General features: G+C 45.1%; 3 protein-coding genes across 6 annotated transcripts; 2 read left to right on the top strand and 1 right to left on the bottom strand.

Annotated features, from left to right (window-relative positions):
- The first annotated feature begins 1,754 nt into the window (after positions 1–1,754).
- On the top strand, positions 1,755–9,678 carry anln2 (anillin, actin binding protein 2). 3 transcript variants are annotated; one of them, XM_076992875.1, is made up of 24 exons: positions 1,755–1,908; positions 2,379–2,460; positions 2,804–2,986; positions 3,102–3,188; positions 3,461–3,633; positions 3,738–3,830; positions 3,975–4,055; positions 4,328–4,442; positions 4,587–5,050; positions 5,182–5,267; positions 5,452–5,581; positions 5,678–5,813; positions 5,894–6,058; positions 6,134–6,260; positions 6,644–6,692; positions 6,882–6,947; positions 7,032–7,064; positions 7,166–7,187; positions 7,289–7,398; positions 7,555–7,608; positions 7,904–7,990; positions 8,078–8,185; positions 8,274–8,410; positions 8,541–9,678. In XM_076992875.1, the coding sequence occupies exons 2-24, from the start codon at positions 2,382–2,384 to the stop codon at positions 8,704–8,706; spliced, it is 2,751 nt and encodes a 916-aa protein (XP_076848990.1). In that variant the 5' UTR covers positions 1,755–1,908; positions 2,379–2,381; the 3' UTR covers positions 8,707–9,678. The 3 variants fall into 3 exon arrangements, with proteins under 3 accessions (XP_076848990.1, XP_076848993.1, XP_076848991.1); XM_076992878.1 differs by lacking the exon at positions 3,975–4,055 and having other exon boundaries at positions 1,759–1,908; XM_076992876.1 differs by lacking the exon at positions 7,555–7,608 and having other exon boundaries at positions 1,759–1,908.
- An 881-nt stretch (positions 9,679–10,559) lies between these two features.
- bbs10 (Bardet-Biedl syndrome 10) lies at positions 10,560–13,511 on the top strand. The gene is made up of 3 exons (XM_076992879.1): positions 10,560–10,752; positions 11,112–11,302; positions 11,408–13,511. The coding sequence occupies exons 2-3, from the start codon at positions 11,112–11,114 to the stop codon at positions 13,065–13,067; spliced, it is 1,851 nt and encodes a 616-aa protein (XP_076848994.1). The 5' UTR covers positions 10,560–10,752; the 3' UTR covers positions 13,068–13,511.
- A 107-nt stretch (positions 13,512–13,618) lies between these two features.
- Positions 13,619–18,348, bottom strand: LOC143497036 (cAMP-regulated D2 protein). 2 transcript variants are annotated; one of them, XM_076992881.1, is made up of 10 exons: positions 18,089–18,348; positions 17,423–17,577; positions 16,728–17,032; positions 15,573–15,774; positions 15,339–15,463; positions 15,136–15,263; positions 14,932–15,050; positions 14,706–14,846; positions 14,376–14,548; positions 13,619–14,280 (listed from the first exon to the last, which is right to left on the bottom strand). In XM_076992881.1, exons 2-10 carry the CDS (start codon positions 17,505–17,507, stop codon positions 13,828–13,830), a joined length of 1,731 nt encoding a protein of 576 aa, XP_076848996.1. In that variant the 5' UTR covers positions 17,508–17,577; positions 18,089–18,348; the 3' UTR covers positions 13,619–13,827. The 2 variants fall into 2 exon arrangements, with proteins under 2 accessions (XP_076848996.1, XP_076848995.1); XM_076992880.1 differs by lacking the exon at positions 18,089–18,348 and adding an exon at positions 17,748–17,922.
- Positions 18,349–18,878: the final 530 nt, after the last annotated feature.

The raw sequence follows: 18,878 nt of genomic DNA, 5'->3' as shown, positions 1-18,878 counted from the left end.
TTCTCTGTAGCGCAAATTAGTCACGTACTTCTCCTCAAATCTATCTACTTTATATTTTGTGTGTGAAGAAGAAAGCGTGGGCCTGCCAGTCTACCCCCGAGTGTTTACAAGCGAAAGCACGTGTGTCTGCCGGTTCTGCGGCAAAGCCGAAACGAAAGTGAACGTTTACGGAGGAGTTAAAGAAAAAATGCCTGTGCTTTCGCCAGGGTCGTGATCCGTATGAGGCAGAGTGCTTGTACGGCAAGTACAACAGGTACTATGTTGTTTTGTGCTGTTCAATAAATGCAATTTTTACACAGACACCATGTCATTTGTGTCATATCAAACACAGATACACCGATGACCCCGGCAAAAAATGTGTCCTCCTTTTCAGAAACCCAAATCTGGTCACCCTAGATTAGCAAATACAAAGAGTGCCAAGCTTGGCGCCAAAATGCTACGTAAATCTGGGACGTATTGACTAGACAAAATGATTATTGAAGATATCTACAAACACATTCCGACTAGTCAGAATAATTATTCAAGATAACAGAAATAAAAAAAAAAACGTCTAGATAAAAAATGTTCAAGATATCTGCAATTTATTTGTAGATATCTTTAAATGACTATTGACTAGTCAAAAATACAGTTCTGGATATCCCTAACTTTGTTTTGCCTAGTCATTACTTATTTTCAAGATATCTGATATTTAATTTGCACTAGTCAAATCTTAGTTTCAGATATCTAAAAATATTTTTAAGATATCTTAAATAATGAGTATGTTTAAGATATCTTTAATTAGAATAATGACTAGTCAGAACAAAAAACGAGATATCTGTAATTGACTTTTTGACTAGTCATAATTTAATTGTAGATATCTTAAATGTACATTTCAGATAGTCAGTAATTAATTGCAGATATCTTGAACTTGAGCCTCCATACAAATCAATGGTGAATATGACGTAATTTATACTAGTCAGAATGTAATTGGAGATATCTCAAATTGACATTTTGCCTAGTTAAAATATAATTAGAGATATCTTAAATTAAATATACAGATATCTGTAATGTAGATATCTGGAATGTAAGTGGGGTGAAGCCCATTTTATGATAAAACGGCCTGCCATAATGCCTCCACCGTTTGCGGAAGTTCGTGCGAGGTGGGCGGGGCCAACGTAATGACGTCATTTTCGTTTGTGTGGCCCTCTGACACAATTCAAGTTTCTCATGTGGCCCCTGTGACTACCCGATCCGTACACCCTGCCCGATCCGTACCGAGCATGCGCGAGAAAATGTGCGCATGCGCGTTGCGATTGGCCCAGGCACGTATCGGGCAGATATTTTGCGCATGCGTTGTAAAAATTAATTGCCCACCCCTGGAATAGGATGTTGCAAGACCTGAAACACCAGATGACCCCAGGATACAGCACTGATGATGCATCCCAGTGCATCCATGAGGTGTATTTTGTATACTTGATATTTGATTAATTTCACACATTTAACTAATTTCCCACTTAGAGACATTTTCTTTTTAGTTTAAAATTTGAATATTTTTTAATATTTTGTTTTATTTCATGTCTTAAATTTGAACTGAATTTACACATCACCTAAGCTTTTGAAACATTCGGGATTTTAGACTTGAAAGGAACGTGCAATATAAATAAAGATGGTTATTAGTAGCAAAGTGATTAAAATGAAGTACGACTGTTGCTTTCTGACAGGCAATATATACAGACACCTATCCTGTACTGAGACGCCTACGTCTTTACCATAAATCAGTCCTAGCAAACACCACCAGAGGGCGTTCGATCTTTTGCTCCATAGCGGCTCTTCTGCGCATGCGTCAAACACCCGCTGAAATTCAAATGTTTGAAGTAGACGGAGCGTTGACGAACTCGCTAGCGTACCAGCTCTAACGTTTTCGCTGAGGTAAGGACGTTGAATAAGAGACGAATGCTGTAGTATTCGGCTATAATTTATCGATTTTTATCTTGACTGAGGGCGTTTATTGCGGTGTACTGTCATGTCATTTGCGAATATGGCGTATTACTAGCAGTGGTACGAGTTAAAAAGTTGGTGTGTTGTGTGAGAATCTGTCCCCAGTGTCCGTGCCCAGCCAGCCTGACTGCTTCTCACAGTCAAAATCCTTGGAGATCTTTCATATAAACGTTACACATTATTTGGCTATAACATTACTGTTATTTATACTTTTTAAAGTAGCTATCAAAACAACCGAAATAAATCCAGTAAGCTATCTAACCGCTAATGCTAAGTTGACTTTACACTAACTAGTCATGTAGCTAGTTCGCAATCGAGTCACCCACCTTGACGACCTAGCTAGATAAATCTGATGTTATATCTTGTTTGGATAACTAACATCCTTCTTTTTTGTCAATAAGAAAATGGAAAAAGATAAGCGGACGGATACAAATCAAAAGAGGCGGAGAGATCCTCTGGAGGACAACACCTTGGTCCCTAATGGTATGAATTAACAGACAGCTCGCTCCGTATGAGCTGACGTCATATAGTTCACTTCACATTTGACATACTTGTATGGTGTGAGTGCATTAGTGAAAAGTGCGTTTCTTAAGTTCTCAAGTGAAGCACGATTGTTTAAACTAAACATTTTGCAGGTTAAATACAGAAGTGGTAATTAGCATTTAAGAGCTATGTCATTTTAGCAGTGATTTGTGACTTTTTTGTGAGTATTCCTGTAGAGTTTGTATTAGCTCGTTTTGTTCTCAATTTAACAGTTAATTTAAAAATTGCAATGTGGTAATTTTACTAATGATAAAGTATGTAATAGATGTTATGGATTTTCCAGAGCTTGATAATGTGCTGAAGAGGAGACGCTTGGCTGCAGAAGGAGTTGAGAATCAGACTCCACTGCAGCCTGTACCAAGGTCTCCGGCCAGATCCCGGCGGGTGGAGCTGGAGGTGAAGCCTGACACACCGGCCATAACTTCAGTTCGGCTCAGGGTGCAGCAGCTCACTCAGAGACAAGATGGTGAGACGAGTCTGATTTGCCCTTTTGTTGGGCTGTGATTAGAATGAATGACTCAGGAGGTGTGTGTGTGTGTGTGTGTGTGTGTGTGTGTGTGTGTGTGTGTGTGTGTGTGTAGGAGGGATAGGGCTTGTCCAGCGCTGCGTGTCGGATCCAGGGGTAGAGAGTCCCTCCAGCAGCTTGCTGCATGATGCTCGTTACATTGGTGAGTGATTTCATTGGCCTGTGTCAATCTGCTACACTGTCATTCTGGAAACTAATAATTCACCCGATTACTGCTGAAAGTGTGTACCTCTGAGGCATCATTCCTTCCTGCCTGGCATAACACTGTCCTTTTGAAGCCCAGTTCTTTTTTCCCCCCAGTGTGTCTCATTTGAAAGCATGTGTTAGGAACTAAGGTGTTTAAAAGAATTTGCTCAGTGTAAATAACACAACACCTGTTTAATGTCCTCTATATATCTGGCTATTGTGTTGAAGGTGAGGGAGAATTTAGCTCTCGGCTGGAGCGCTTTAAGGCTCCCACTCCAGAGCACAGGCCGGCCCCTGCCACACCCGCCTCACGCCACCTCTCCAGCCTTGTGCACAACATGCAGCAGCAGCTGAACTCTGCGGTGACCCCCAGCACCAAAGAGGCGTCCCGCATACGACAGGTGGCCATCCTGAAAATCAGCACCCTTTAAGAGGCGGAAGTGGAATCGGTGTTATAACTATGTGCTTATAAGTGTGTGTGTGTGTGTGTGTCCGCCCTGCCCAGGCTCGAGAGGATGAGCTGAAGGGGCTCAGAGCTCAGCCTCTCTCAGAGAACATGTGGCTGAAGAGGAGCTTGTCTGACCCTTCGCTTGCTGAGGTGCACACTCTTCCCCAAGCACGTCTAACTCTTCCCTCTGCGCTCTCATCTGTGATGGATACAGAGACACAAAACCAGAAAAACTGGTCTGTTATTTAGTTTGTATGTAACTTCAAGTTAACTGAATTGTGCACATTTTGCCAGAGGGCTCCTCTCCCCCTCAGCTCTAGTTGCGCTTTGCAGAGGACCAGAAACGTACGCAGGCCTCCGTTACAGTTTGGCAGTGTGAGCATATTTGTATTTGATGCTGGTGTTGTGCACGGGGTACCTCCTTTTTTTTGTTTTCCCCTCTGAGGTTCACATTTAACCACATACATTTTGAATTTGCAACCCAACCACCTGCTTTTAATTACGGCCCCCAGCACCGTCACTGTCAACAGCAATTCAATGTGGGGCTTTTGTTTGTTTGTTTTGCTGTAGTTGCTCTTGTCCTGCAGACTGCATCACTGTTTACATGTAGTGTGAGAAATCGCTCTGTTAAACTGTTTTCTTGCCAGGATGACTTGGGCATTGACTCTAAGGAAACTAAATGCTGCATTAGCTTCAGCAATGTGAATGAGGAAGACTTCATGGGGGAGATCCAGCCCTCGCACTCAGAGCTCTGCCCTCCAGGTAAACCCAGGTGTACTCCAGGTATTTTTTCACATGAAACTAATACTGCTGATGCAATCCAGTCAGATATGCTGGGGATTATACACTTTGAAAACGGTATACGCACGGACTCTTAATTAATCTGTCGCTCTTTTGCTGTTGTAGAATCAGTGGTGAACTGTAAGGAAGAAATGAGTCGCTCTGCCTTGATCGACAAGATGTTCGAAGACGTCTTGCAGGCTGCTGACAAAGAAGAGGAAGGAGAGAGAAGGGAGGAGGAGGAAGGAGGGAATGAAAGCGGTCAGTCGCAGGCTATAAAGACCAAGGAACCCGACATGGACCCAGCTGAAGAGCCACCGATGGAGGAATCTCCATCTCCTAGCCATGGAGCACACGAAGGGTGCACAGACACGGATCAGCACAGCGCTGGTTTTGAATCCAAGCGCGAGACGTCCAATGAAGAAGAGGAAGTAGGTGAGGAACCAGCCTCCGCTGACCCCAGTGAGGGAGGAGGCGGGGTTACAGAGGAGGGCGGCTCCGTGTGTAGTGAGGAAGACTTCTTGACCATCCCATCTAGCTGCGTTCTCTCCCCTCTCAGCAAATGCATGGAGGCTGTTGTCACTCCGTTGGTAAGAGAGTCCAACTTCTGATTAGTTTTCTTTCTTTTTCTGAGGAGCATTTGTCTTCAGAACTTGATTTGAATCATCCACCCTAAAGTTTCATTCAGAAGTGCTTTATTTTTGGCTGTGTTAATGTTTAGAGGCTGGGTACCACTATTCCTCCACCCATTGTGGAGTGTGTGTCTCCAGAGGACCTGACCACTCCCCCTGCTCCACCTCTGTACAGGTAATGTCATGGTTTCAGGTTGGATCGGTGTAATACAGGTAGGTAGAAACTAAGTCTCCCTTAAGGGTGTTTTAACATGAATCCCTTTGGAGTGGTGGTATGTCTTAAGGGTTTGGACATTTTATTAGTGACTTTGAGAAAAGTTTGGAGTGTCACTAATTCTAGTCATGTCTATTATCAACAGCATTGATGCATACCGCTCTCAGAGTAAGAACAATCACCTGGTCTCTCAGTGTGTAACTCCAGGAGTACACGAACAGGCTCCAGAGAGGTCTTGCGTCAGACCAGCTGTCAACACCAAGGAGACCATCAAGGTTCGTCACAGTAATGATTCCACAATCACAACCTGCGGTCATCACAAATTCGTGCTCGCGTCATCTGATAGAATGGCTGCTGTTAACGCTATGCAGGCTCTGAATGAAGAGGCTGCCAAGCTGCAGAACATCATCCACCAGACCCTGCAGGCTCTGAGCTGCTGCAGCGACCGCCATCATGGCAAAGGCTCCCTGCAGGAGGCCGAGGCCGAGAAGCTTCTGCTCGTGTCCAGTGAGCCCCGCCCCTCCCCTCCCCCTCATACAGCCGCTGTGTCACGGCCCTGCCCATAACACGTTTTGCCTGTGGCGCAGGTGAGAAGCACGCCGCCCTGCTGGCCGAGATCACCAGGCTGCGTGAAGGCACGGTAGCGGGGGCGGACCCCCACCCTGGAGCGCCACGCCCGTGCAGAGGCACCGTCGGCATCAGCAGCGTTCAGCTGCCCCTCAAAGTGGAGTTTGTGTGCTCCGCCCGCGCAGGTGAGCTCGGCTAGCTGAGGTGAAGCGGCCTGTGGTGGTGCAGCAGGATGGTGCTCATGGGACGTTTCTCCACAGAGTGGCCCGCTCACTACTTCTTCATCCTGCTCCGTTATGGCCACTGTAACATCGTGGCCACCCCTCTGGCTACGGCCGCTGATGCTGAGAACGGAGACACCATCACCTTCCCCACCTCCATCACGCTGTGAGTACAGACATGTGAACAGGAATCCACTGAGGTGCCTGGTTTGTTGTGTACTTTGCTCTTTAAAGCACCTTAAAAAAAAACCAAAAAGTCTTTTAAAGGAGTTTAGTTTTCATTTTGGTGTCAAAAATCAATGAGGTCAAAATTAAAGGAATGTAGTAATTATTTACTCCAAGACAAATGGCTATCGAAGTACAGAACTGTATTATCTTATTACCCTCTACATTGTAGAATGTAACCTATATCAACAAAAGTGCTATTGTAGCATCTATATCATGTGTTCATGAAAAGGGAAGTTGTGCATCACACGATTACTTTTTATTTTTTTATTTTTATTTTTTTTTTGATGTTTTGAAATCCTTGTGTCTCGTACTGCTTCGTAGGCAAGACATTCGCCCTAACTTTGAAATTGATGTGGAGGTCTACAGTCTGGTAAGCAATTTAATTTATCCAGCCACTGTCTCTCACTACCTAAAAAGCATGTATTAAATCTCCTAACTCTGTGTCTTGTGACTGTCTCAAGCTGTACAACTCTAAGTGAGAGGAGTTTAATCTCTCCCACCTGTGTGTGTGTGTGTGTGTGTGTGTGTGTGTGTGTGTGTGTGTGTGTGTGTCCTGTAGTTGAGTGGAGCAGGTAATCCCTGCACAGTTGGTCATCAGCAGAGCCGTAGTTCTACCAGATCACGGGTGAGTATACATCCACACAGCCCGGGCAGAAGGGGCGTGGTCTGTAGTCTGCATGACGTGCTCATTGGACGTTTGTCTGTGTAGGTCACACCAAAGAAGCTTCTCAGCAACCTTACGGTACAGTTTAAAAGTTTAAAATATTATGTTAAAACATACTTCATCTTACATGTAAAAAGTTTGGACATCCATTCAATGTTATTGTGTTTCATTCTTTACAGAAATCCAACGGCAGTTCTACATGTAAGTTTTATTTTTATCCACCCCACCCCACATTAATGCATGTTCAGTGTTTAATAGCTGTAGCTACGGGTTTGTGATCTTCGTCCTCCTCCTCCTCACAGCTGCAGGTCCCCCCCTTCTACCTGCTCGCCGCGCCAGCAACTTCTGTTTAGTGGGTTCCCACAAGATCACACTGGCCTCACTAGGACAGAGCCGGTTCCCTTTGGACAAGGTGCGGATGTGTGTGTGTGTGTGTGTGTGGAGAGTTGGGTTGGAGGGTGTGTGGAGTTGGAGGACTGTGTGTGTGTGTGGGGTGGTGTGGGACACAGTGGTGGGCTCTCTGGTGTCGTAACTACTCCTGTCTATCTGTCTGCTCTGTTTCACTCAGATGAAGTTTGAGGGCAAAATCAGGCGCCTCCTTGGAGATGAATTTCAGGACAAGGTTGCACCCTGTTTCTGTCACTCCCTTCCTGCATGTGTGTGTGTGTGTGTGTGTGTGCGGGCACTTTTTCATGAAGGGGCATTAATATAGTGTGTGTGTGTGTGTGTGTGTGTGTGTGTGTGTGTGTGCGCGCGCATCTCGTAGAGTGAGTTCCAATAAAATAACTGTCTCTAAAAGACTTAGAATGCCAATGCCTTTGAATAAATGACCCCTGTAGTCTAGCTGAGATGATGTATCTATTTTTGCTTTAGTTCTGATTTGTACTTTCTTGTGGTTGACTGGTTGGCTGTTGTAGGTGCCCTTTCTGTCTCCCCTGGAGGGCCACATCTACCTGCGGCTACACAGCGAGAGCCACTCCAATGTCCAGCACCAAGGCTTCCTGGTGTGTGGGAGATGTTCATCATTTAGTATCTGACTCAAATTTTGAATGAGTGTTTATTGCTTCTCACAATGATGACTCCTGGTTCAGACCATGTTTGAGGATGTGAGTGGGTTTGGAGCGTGGCGGCGCCTCTTCTTCAAGCTAGAGGGAACTCACCTGATGTACTGGAACTACCCCAATGAAATGGGCAGCAAGGTGAGAAGATGAAGCACTAAAAACTCACCTATAGATGGAATCTGTAGCATGTGTGTGTATAATATAACTAATCATATTTTCTTTGTAGCCAGCAGAGGGCAGCATCTCTATGTGCTGCTTTGACAGCGTGAGGCCTGTGGAGAGGGAGACGTGCGCACGCCCTCACACCTTTGAACTGGTGAACACTAGGACCCTGAATCAAGACAGCAGCCACAGCCTGAGCAAGTAAGACATTCTGTTGTGAGCCTTGATCACAATATTCTGGGCACCAGTTCTTTTCACACAAACCGATGTATTTTAACTGTGCTTTTGTCGTATTTGAATGTGGTCCTTACCGGCCTATTGTTGTGCAAAGGAGCTGGTTCTCGGCGGATACCCGGGAGGAACGTGCAGGTTGGATGGAGAAGCTGAACCAGGTGCTGCTGGACCTCCATACATGGAGTCGGGAGCCTGTGTCCCCCGAGGCCGATCCAGCCAACAGCTCCTCCAACACTAGAGCTTCCCGCGACAGTGTCCTGTAATGAATCACTCTTGCATATGGCAGGAGACACCTGTGAAGGGGAAGCTGAAGAGATGTTCTGCACTGTTGTACGAAGGGCAGAAGAACTTGGTGAGGCAGTAGGGTGAACTCACTGCAGTTCAGGTCGGGGAGTTCTGTAGTATGTAAATACGCACACTTTCTAAATCACAGATGCTATAACTGTGTCACCAGTGAACATGAGGGTATATTAAGCTAATAATCCTAGTGCTCCATTCCAGTTCTAAGCCTATGGGCGAAAATCCAGGCCAACTGGAGTGCTGCCAGTGTGATGCTGCTGCCAGTGTGATGCTGCTGCCGGTTGCACCAGCTGATTTTTGAGTGGTGTATGACGGTGAAGGATTCTACATACATCCATATCTCAGTTTCTTCTACATAGAACAAGGCAGTAGTTGATTTATCCCATCAAAAAAGTTAGCAGTTTTATGGCAACACAGTTGTTGAGTACACTTATGCTGCTGTGGGCCTTTCTTGGCACAGCAGAAAAACACTACATGGGCCTGGGAGAGTTTATTTTTGTTTTCTTATAGGATGGCTAAAAAGACATGTTAATTGGGACATACATGTGAGCCACACTACTAGACTAAAACCAAAACTATATAAGAGTTTCTGTAATGGCTTCAAGCTTTCTTTATCACTTGATCTTGTTTTGAAGGTGGACCACAGAGTCCATGTGCGTTCCAGGGTGATCGGGCAATCTCTCTGGCATGCTGTAGATTCTGTATATGCATATGGACAGTTTTGCCACCACCTTATTTGACCGTTTGAAAACAAATGGCATAAATTGGTGGAGCCATAAAAGGGGATGATTACCAAGAGTGTTTGTTTACACTGTTTTTCTATGTACTTTTTCTTCCAATGTCTTTCATATTCCTTCTGTTATTTTTCTCTTTGTCACCTCTATGCAATATTGTATATAGGTGCTACAGAATAAATATGGTTATGATGAACTTAACTGCGGCCTCTTCCCTGTTTTAACATAAATCCTGGTGACTGTTACTCACATGTTGTGCTGCCACCAACTAAAAAAAATACCCATTAATAATATAACAATATGGAAGGACAAGTCAAGACAAACCTTGAGTGTATGGATAGCAGACTTGTGATAAATATACTAGTGTCCCTGTATGGATAATGATTTGATCTGACCTAAAGGTGAATTTGCTGGGAAGGGTGGGAAGACTTGAATGATTTACACTTGTGAGTAGCCTTTCTCACTGTAGAGATGGACTGATTGTTTGGAATTGGCCTATAATCTTTCCTAGACCAGTGGGCCACAACAGTTGCTCCTCGGGTCGCTGCTGGGGGGAGGAGTGGAGAGAGTCTTAAAACATACTGTTTCTGCATTTTGGCCAAACTTGTTTAAAATAAATGATGTTACACTGTCATGTAGGGGTGTTCATCTGAAGTTGTATTTACTTGTCTTAGGATCTGCTAAGAACCAGAAGTTTTTTTGCCTTTATGTAATACCATGGGATTCAAATAGGATGTATTTTGTTGACATGTATAATTTGTAATAAATGTACTTGACAGTTTACAGTCCAAAAAGGCAATTTGGATCTATAATTCCTTCTTTACTCAGCATGTAATTTTGTATCTAAGCACCATTTTACAGGTTTAATGCAAAGTAATTATTTTTTTATTTAGATATTCAGATTAGTCATATAACTGACACTAACTCTGTTTTTTATTCCTCTAATTAAATCCAACTTAAGGAGCATATCTCCGTAGTTCAAGCAGTGATACGGTCTCTGAGTTCCCGTGAGTAAACCTACAACCGTCACTGTGATCACTCACGTCGGTAGGTGGCAGTCGCGTCTCCATTTACCAAACACTCCGGGAAAGAGAAGCAGGTCGCTCCGTGGATACAGGAGCTTACACACAACACCATGAAGGCGGCCAGCCCCTGGTTAACGACTGAACAGATGTTATTGCATAAAGAATATACAAATAGTCCGAGTGAAGCAAGCAAATACCTCCTGTTTTTTTGCCACAAAACTTGAAGCGAATTTTGATTTAATTGACTAAGGTAGGTATGTATTTAACCTAGGTAGCTAACTAGCTTATCAAGCTACGGAGGTTAATTTCTATTTGACTTAATAGGACACCTGCTACCGCCGACTTGGCTATTAAGGTCTAAAGTGTTTTGGGGTAGTTCATTTGCTATCAGTCCACAAGGAGGTGAGAAAATAACTTGCGTGATATTTACTGAGAATAAGTTCCAATTTTTTAAGGTCATAGATGCTTGCGCCGCTGTGTCTATCTAAAAGTGCACACGTGAATTTTTAGATAAAAAAATGATTGAATATCTTCTGAAGACAGACCCTAGTTCAATTCCACGGACATTGATTGTGCGCATGCGTTTGCTTGCTGCGTGCGTTTGTATAGATGCGCGTGTCCGAGAGCGCGTGCCTGCAGGAGGCTCTCAGCGTTGCCGGAGCCCTGGAGTGTGTGGTGCGTCGCTGTGTTGGACCAGAGGGTGGGAGTGTGCTCTTCACAAAAGACACCGGAGAGACACTCATCACCAGACATGGACAACGCATTCTTGCTTCACTTCAGCTGGACCATCCTATAGCCAGGTACTCTTGGTTTTTTATGTATCCACTTTTCAGAAAAGTGATACCACATATTTCAGCATATTTCCATAAACACTGCCATTAACACTGCGTGTGCTTGTCTTTTAGAATGGTGTTGGAATGTGTGTACGCACACGATCGCGTTACCGCAGATGGTTCCAAGTCGTTTATCCTCCTGCTGGCCACACTGCTGCGAGGTCTTCGTGACTCTGTGAACAGACAGCACAAAGCACCTTGGAACCTGGCCACCCCTCGAAACCTGGCCAATCGGCTTCTGGCGTTCTGCTGGAAGGAGCTGGATGAGATCATAGACCATGATGTTGTCCCTTATGCCTCGTCATTTTTCCTTCTCAATGGGTATAGACTGGAAGGGGATGTGCTGCCTGCTCTAGTGAGAGGTTATGTCGCAGGGAGACTTGGCGTTGGACAGGCCCAAATGCTGACACCTCTCCTTTGTGAGCTGTACACCAAAGTCAGTGCTGAGAGTGTAACTGCAGAACCACTCACATTCCTCAATCGCAATTTCTCTCTGCTGCACATACCGGTGTCAGGACTTCCCCCCGGCTGTTCACAGGTGGTGGAAGGAATTGTCTTCGCTCGTGATTGGTCAGTGTGGAGAGAGGCTGAAGGACCAGTGAAAGCACTGATTGTCTCTCAGAGTCTAGATGAGCCTTTGGCCTCCGCTGGAGAAAACGTTAGCGTTTGTTTTCAACAGGACTGGCTCCTTCGCTCCGAGAGAATGATGGAGGCGCGGTTAGCCGCGATGCTCTCGCTCGGGCCACGCGTGGTGCTGTCGTCGGTGAAGCAGCCCGAGCGTGTGCTGCAGTGGGCTCGGACCAACGACCTGGCCGTTCTGGAGTGTGCCGACTCGGGGCAGCTGGAGCTCCTCTGCCAGCTCACCGCCGCGGACACGCCCCCTCTGCAGCCGACGCTGCGCGTCGCCACGCTGAGCTTCTGCCACCGGCTGTTGCCAGGAGGGGGCGGTGTTGCTCATCTCGGGATCCCCCGCTGCGGCTTCCCACGTGCGCACACGCTCGTGCTGTGCGCGCCCACCGCCGGCGTGCTCGAACAGTGTGTGTGCGTGAGCCGAGGCACTTTCACAATGCTCCAGCATCTGTGCCAGGCTGTTCTCAGGGGGAGAGAAGAGTCACGCCAGACACTCTCTCTCGATGACTCACACACACAAGAGGCAGGGAGAGACGGAGCCTGTGAGTGTCATGAAAATCATGACAAGTGTTGCATGTCACTTCCTGACCAGTCACAAGGCTCTTCTTCAAGCCAGTCACGCAGTCTGGCTTCCCCTGCAGACTTGTGGGAAGTTATTTTAAAGGCTGGTGGAGTTCTTCCGGTGGGTGGAGTGTTCGAGTTCCTTTTACATCACTCCTTGTTGCACTGCCGTAACCATGGCGACACCGGGAGCCGGAGGCTCCTTGCCGAGGCCGTCCTGAGCATGCTCAGATCCTTGCACTCCCACAAACGGAGATATTTTCTGCAGCAACACGCTCGTGTCATGACCGAGCTGCAGCTAATAAGAGGGAGTCATGTGGTCCGTGAGGATGGGTCAGGGGTCAGATTTGGCTTAAGGGCAGAGGGGTCAGCTTCTTTGTGTGTCGAGCCAGTCTGTAGTAAACACCAGTTGGTGGTGTCTGTGCTGCAGTGTGTGAGCAGACTGTTGTGTGTGGAGACGATATTATACAGCCCAGTTCCTGCACACAGGCTGCCTCACAGATGTTCTGAGGAGAGTGAAGAAGAGGACATGCAACACTGAGTCCCCACTTGTCCTCCAGCACTAGGACACCTGTGGGACACAGAAGCCCTCAACCTTGTTCTAGTTTTTAATCAGTTATTGTATGGGACTGTGCAATTTGACAAGCACGTTATGCGATGACTAGCGTCCTTCAAACACACCTGATTTAAATGAGCTAATTATCAAAGCCTTTGTGAGATGTAACAGGTTTACAGCGCCATAAATTGTCATATGAGTCTTTCTAGGTTCAGATTAGGAAATTCCACACAATTTTAATTTCCCCAAAGTATCACGACTACAACTGCTATGATCTTGCTTGAACATGTGTAGTTCATAGAATCACCACTCTAGCTCGCTGCAGTTTATCAGCATAAAGTCTGCTGTAATGTTTTTGTGCTGGTGCCTTTTTCATCATTGGTTTATTGCCAAAGAAATGTAAATTATTTTAGTTACCATGCAATATATTAAAGTATTTCTTTCTATCTGTTGGTTGTTGGAGAGGTGCTAGAATCACCTATGTGAAAGTCAAAAAAGTTGTTTACACATTTTCATAAGGGGGCTACATAAAAGTCTTCAACATAATTTGTTTAATTTGAAGACAATGTTGTGAAGTCTTCCATGCATTTAACTTTTCACCCCTGCCGTTTCCATCATTTCTCATAAGCAAGTGTGAGGGGAACAGATGAATATGGCCATAACACCCTACAAGACACATTTAGTACACTACCAGAACAAATTACTGTTGTAGCTCAATTCATCAGCAGCACATTTACCCTGTCCATCAGTAAATGTCCAGGCCATCCCAGAAGTCACAGAAATCCTCCCTATGACCATTCTGACAGTGAGACTGCAGAGATAAGTTCAGCATTGGCCAGCTCTCAGCAGCAGAGTAGTTGGGCCACGCAGGAAGACACTGCTGCTTGCAGAAAGCAGTTTTCTCACCATGAGAGTTTGGGTCTCCAGTGTGGGCAAATGCAGCCCAATAACACAGTATCCGATTGGCTAGGAAAGTCTCTTGGGCTGTGAAAGTGAGGTTTGTAACAGCTGCAGAGTTGAACAGGAAAGGAAGCTCCGCCCCATGGCAGGCATGGTCATAACAGAAGGGAAGGTCTGCCCATATGTTATTATCAGAAGGCGCATGGTCGAACACATACATCCAAACGGCTGCACCCATGCTCACTGCAGAACGCGCAGACCGTCGTGCCGGACACAGGAACACAAAGTCCGTCACAATCTAAGAGATAAGACATCAAAATACCTTTTATAATAACAAAACAGCATAAGAATTGTAGCCCCGCCTCAAGAGTGCAATGACAGGTGGCATCTCACCTGTGACAGCAGGATGCGCCTGTCTTGGTTATGGTAGAGCGGGACGTATTTGTAGAGCACGCTGAGAGCATTCTGCTTGAAGACGACTGTTGTGTACACTATGCATTCCAGCACAGACACAGACTCATTGAACATCCCATATACAAAGTTAATCCCCTCTTCAGATGTGGTACCTAGAATACACAATATTTACACCTGTCAAACCTGCTACTATGAGACTACACCACCATGTGAAGGACAGTAAAGTTTATAGGCTAGTATGGCAACCAACACCAGGCATAGTTCAGAATAAATGGAGCACCAAGTCCTTGGTGGAAATGTGCAACAGACCTAGTATAACCGGCTTGTAGCTCTGCCAGTGACCCTTTATGAAAGCTGTGATTGGCTGCTCCCTGATCAGCTCTCCATCAACATGAGGACCCCAGATCTCAAACCGTTCCAGGAAATGTAAAGGGTTGATTATTTTAGAACCTTCAGAAAGATTGGGAAGAACATGTGACTACCTGGCAGCCAGCCTCTCATTTTGGTTCTTCCTTGCGTATTTCACTGTACGTACCCGTTTTAACCTGTGCGTCCAGGATGGCTTGTGAGCTGAGAGAGTGAAGACAGGCCAGATCAGAGGCTGAGCAGTTAGTCAGTCTCACAAAGTCCCTGCCCAACTTCACTGCATCCCACCTACAGAAAAACAGTCATCACCAACAATGTTACTGAGAACGTTGGTGTATTGGGAGAAAGTTGTGTGCGCACTTGTGTGTAGAACCTGGTCTTGAGTGGGAAAGAGAAGGGTTGGCTCTGTATGGCAGCATATCTGAAGAAAGGCTCACTGACATCCATCATCAGGTGCAGGGACACCGATTGAGCCCCTGCACTTTCGCCAAACAGAGTCACCTACACACACACACACACACCAATATACATGTGTGCTTGCAGCTACCCCTCAAGGGCCTCCATGTACACACACACCTTGGCTGGATCTCCACCGAAGGCGGCAATGTTTCTCCGGACCCAGCGCAGAGCTGCCTGCTGATCCAGAATCCCATAGTTCCCCACTGCAGGATTGGTCCCCGTCACCAGGAACCCCAACGCTCCTACACAACAACCAAAATACATCACTGTATTTCTTACAAATCCATACCCCTGCAGACACATTTAATAACACATACACCATTAAAAATGTGATTCTCCTGTGTGGCTTACCTAGGCGATACTCCAGGTTTACAACCACAGTGTTGCTGTAGTTACTAATGAAGCGCCCGTCATACAGGGGTTTAGAAGCAGACCCGGCGATAAAGCTGCCTCCATGAATCCACACCATGACAGGCAGGGTGGAGGTGGTTTGCAGCGATAGGTCCACACTCACAGGAACAAACACATTCAGGTACAAACAGTCCTCGCTCACCTGAACCCACATACAACACATGGCCATAAATCAACTTAACATGACACCTTCTGTGTGTTTAAAGCAGCACAAGACACATTTAGGGAAGTGGCGATGTCTCGGATGGAAACATCTAACTGGATGAAATGTGCAAAAGAAAGGACAGGATCAATCTGAAGAAGTCATTCACAATCTAGAAGCAATTCTCACTAGAAATTCTCTGGCCTTGTTTATGATTCAAATTTTTGTGCTTGAAAAAAAATTTATTTTGTCTTATTGCAAGATGTCCGGTGTGTTCCGAGAGACTCCTGCCAAATCCACTCGATTTAATATTTCATACTTCACCAGTTGACTTGCTGTAAAAGGACACCATTTTAGATTTTTTTTCCCCCTGTTGACTCAGTAATTCAACCTTTCAGTTTTAACAAAAAGGTCTTAATGCTGATTTAGACTTAATTCATTTATTTTCACACTTCCTTAAATTTTAATAGTTTTTTTTCTATGAATTGCTTTGGTTTAAATAACTAAGCACTTTTTAAAATCACATTGCTTCTGTGAAAACATAGCCAGTGTAATGCAGTGAAAATGATAAGTGAATTCCACTTGTACCATTACTCTACTGGTATTGCCAAGACTATTTCTGTGTCAGCCGCAGAACAGACAAAAGCATTACGATTACAATTAGAAGTCTTAAAGCTCTTATCTACCAAAATGCTATGGGGTCACTTGAGAATCAGAAAACTTTTTCTGACTCTAATTCTGATTGAGAATCAGTCCAGTTTTAAAAAGACCTGGGATTCAAACCGTTATGCACTGGAGTCTACACTCCACATTAGTATCAAAAGAGCTCAGATTCCACACTTACTTTCATTATATGCCCGAGATGCAGAAGAAAGGAAGTCAAAAAGAAGTAAATAATGCCATAATCTGACTGGTGCAAGTGTTTGGATGATGCCATGTGACAGGAAGATTACCTGAAGAGGGCACGACCGAGACAAATGGCCCGCACAGAGCTGCATGCATGCAGGTCGAGGGAACGTGGCATCATACGGCAGTGTCCACGGTGATACAGGGCCAGGAGCAGCCCAGCGCTTTGGCCCCACAGGAGGGGCAGCGTAGGGAATCCCATAAAACACGTGAGCTTTGTCCAGCGTGAGCCCACGAACAGGTCCCGAGTGCACAAGCACAACAGGGCCGTGACTGGCTTTGGCATCGTGCCGCTCGTGCATCACAGCACTATCCAGGGCAGAGGGTGAGGCGCCTTTTCTCACCGCAGCATCTACACAGTCATTTGTAGTAACAGGTGGCTCAGAATTAACATGCACAATGTTGTCATTACAGTCCATTTCATTACATTCATCATCTGGTAACGTAATTGACACTGGATGTTAAAGATTGGACTTAGTTGTATTGTTTCAGACAAGCATTAGCTGATGGAACATCAGCCTAAGACTGTCTTAAGACTCCGCTCTTAAGCGGAGGTTTATCTCCAGGCCCAGCATATGGGCCGCCTGATCCAGCATCATCAAAGCTGACGTCGCAATCATTGTTTTCAAACACACCATCATTTGCAGCCGTGTGAAGGTCATGCCCCAAGCGCCTCCAGCCTGAAGTGTGTGATGATGCTCAGCATGTGTGAGATGAGTGTGTGTGAGTCGTGAGTCCTTGCCTCTCTTTTGTCCCCCACACACGAAGCCTGGTGTCACCATGGAAACCAGCACAACCAAGGTTACTCCAGCGACTGTAGAGACCATGATGATGTCTCAACTCCAGCTGGTCACTGTAACACCCCCGGCGTTGAGCGATTAGAGATGGACACAAACGCTGAGAAGAGCCAGATTTATGAGACACAGATCCAAGCTAGATCCATAGTCACAATCATGGTCCAAAATCACAAAGCCAGGCAATTCATAAATTATACACAGTCTACAGACAAAACAGGGCAAGACATATTTGAAAGAAGCAAAATACAAAATACACAAGCAAATACTTACTACAGACAGACAATTCAGCCAAATATAATCAAAGACCCACAGCAAAACATCTAACACAGAGATAACAAGAGATAACGAAGGAACTAAACAAGAAACAGGTGACAATGATCACAAGGGGTGTGGCTACAAATAGACAGGAACACAGAAACAAAAAGACATGACTAACAGGTGGGGGCAGAGCTTAAACACACACACACACACACACACACATATATATATATATCACGCCTCATAATGTAGATCCTCTCAAACACACATTTTTAATCTAGATATGATTCTTCAAATGTGGATTTTTTAAAATTCCATGTACATCCCCAGCAACTCCAAAAAGTGCTACTTACTTTTCTGCAGTCCACAAGAAAACAGAGAAAGAGGAACTGGACTCTGACCTATTAAATTTCTTGTGACTTCAATGAACTACTTTGGCCAAGATACAAGTTTCTCTCTCTCTCTCTCTCTCTCTCTCTCTCTCTCTCTCTCTCACAGAAACACACACGTGCACACACACATACACAAGGATGGTTTTGTTGTACAAATCAGATTACAAAATGTGGTAGATCTGGACACAGTTGCTGAAACGACTCACATGAACTACATTTCAACGTCCCCATCTGTACAATCAAGAGACCACAGCTGCACAAAACAAATGTGTAAAAAATGATAGAAAACAGTTACGCCCCACCAAACATTACACCCCACCAAACATTTTACCCCACCAACCATTATGCCACACCAAGCATATGTTTTATCTTTGTATGAATATGAATATGTATTTGTGTCTTTTTCAGCATAATTTGTGTCACATGCATTGGGATAACCTTGTTATCTTAAACTCATACCTTCCAGTCTGGGATATGGATGAATAGATCAACTGTGTGAAAGTACCGTATATGTGCGTATGTGTGAATATGACTCTTGTTTAAATATCCCAGCTTGTGTCTCTACATATGATGCCTAAATAAGGTCAACTTAAATGTCACGAACCCACAAAAATTGGATGCCAGACTGGAATCATCCGTGTTCTGAAAACCCTGTATTGTGGGTTGATTGCTCACAAGTACTAACCGGCAGCCTTTTAAGATCATGACTCATTTCTGTTCAAACTGTTCACACTGCCTACAGAACGCTATA

The sequence above is a fragment of the Brachyhypopomus gauderio genome, chromosome 2 (genome assembly GCF_052324685.1).
Source record: "Brachyhypopomus gauderio isolate BG-103 chromosome 2, BGAUD_0.2, whole genome shotgun sequence".
NCBI lineage: Eukaryota > Metazoa > Chordata > Actinopteri > Gymnotiformes > Hypopomidae > Brachyhypopomus > Brachyhypopomus gauderio.
Note: the sequence above shows the minus strand (reverse complement) of the source record. Positions and strands in the feature narration are given on the sequence as shown.

Bases quoted from the DNA above. Each gene is read 5' to 3' on its own strand.
- anln2 (XM_076992875.1), top strand. From the start codon at position 2,382: ATGGAAAAAGATAAGCGGACGGATACAAATCAAAAGAGGCGGAGAGAT. The intron at 4,443-4,586 runs GTAAACCCAGGT...TTGCTGTTGTAG, and splicing joins CTCAGAGCTCTGCCCTCCAG to AATCAGTGGTGAACTGTAAG. The intron at 5,582-5,677 runs GTTCGTCACAGT...AACGCTATGCAG, and splicing joins ACACCAAGGAGACCATCAAG to GCTCTGAATGAAGAGGCTGC.
- bbs10 (XM_076992879.1), top strand. From the start codon at position 11,112: ATGCGCGTGTCCGAGAGCGCGTGCCTGCAGGAGGCTCTCAGCGTTGCC. The intron at 11,303-11,407 runs GTACTCTTGGTT...CTTGTCTTTTAG, and splicing joins CTGGACCATCCTATAGCCAG to AATGGTGTTGGAATGTGTGT.
- LOC143497036 (XM_076992881.1), bottom strand. From the start codon at position 17,507: ATGGTCTCTACAGTCGCTGGAGTAACCTTGGTTGTGCTGGTTTCCATG. The intron at 17,033-17,422 runs GCAAGGACTCAC...ATGACTGTGTAG, and splicing joins GTGTGGGGGACAAAAGAGAG to ATGCTGCGGTGAGAAAAGGC. The intron at 14,281-14,375 runs GTGAGATGCCAC...CTTATCTCTTAG, and splicing joins GGCGCATCCTGCTGTCACAG to ATTGTGACGGACTTTGTGTT.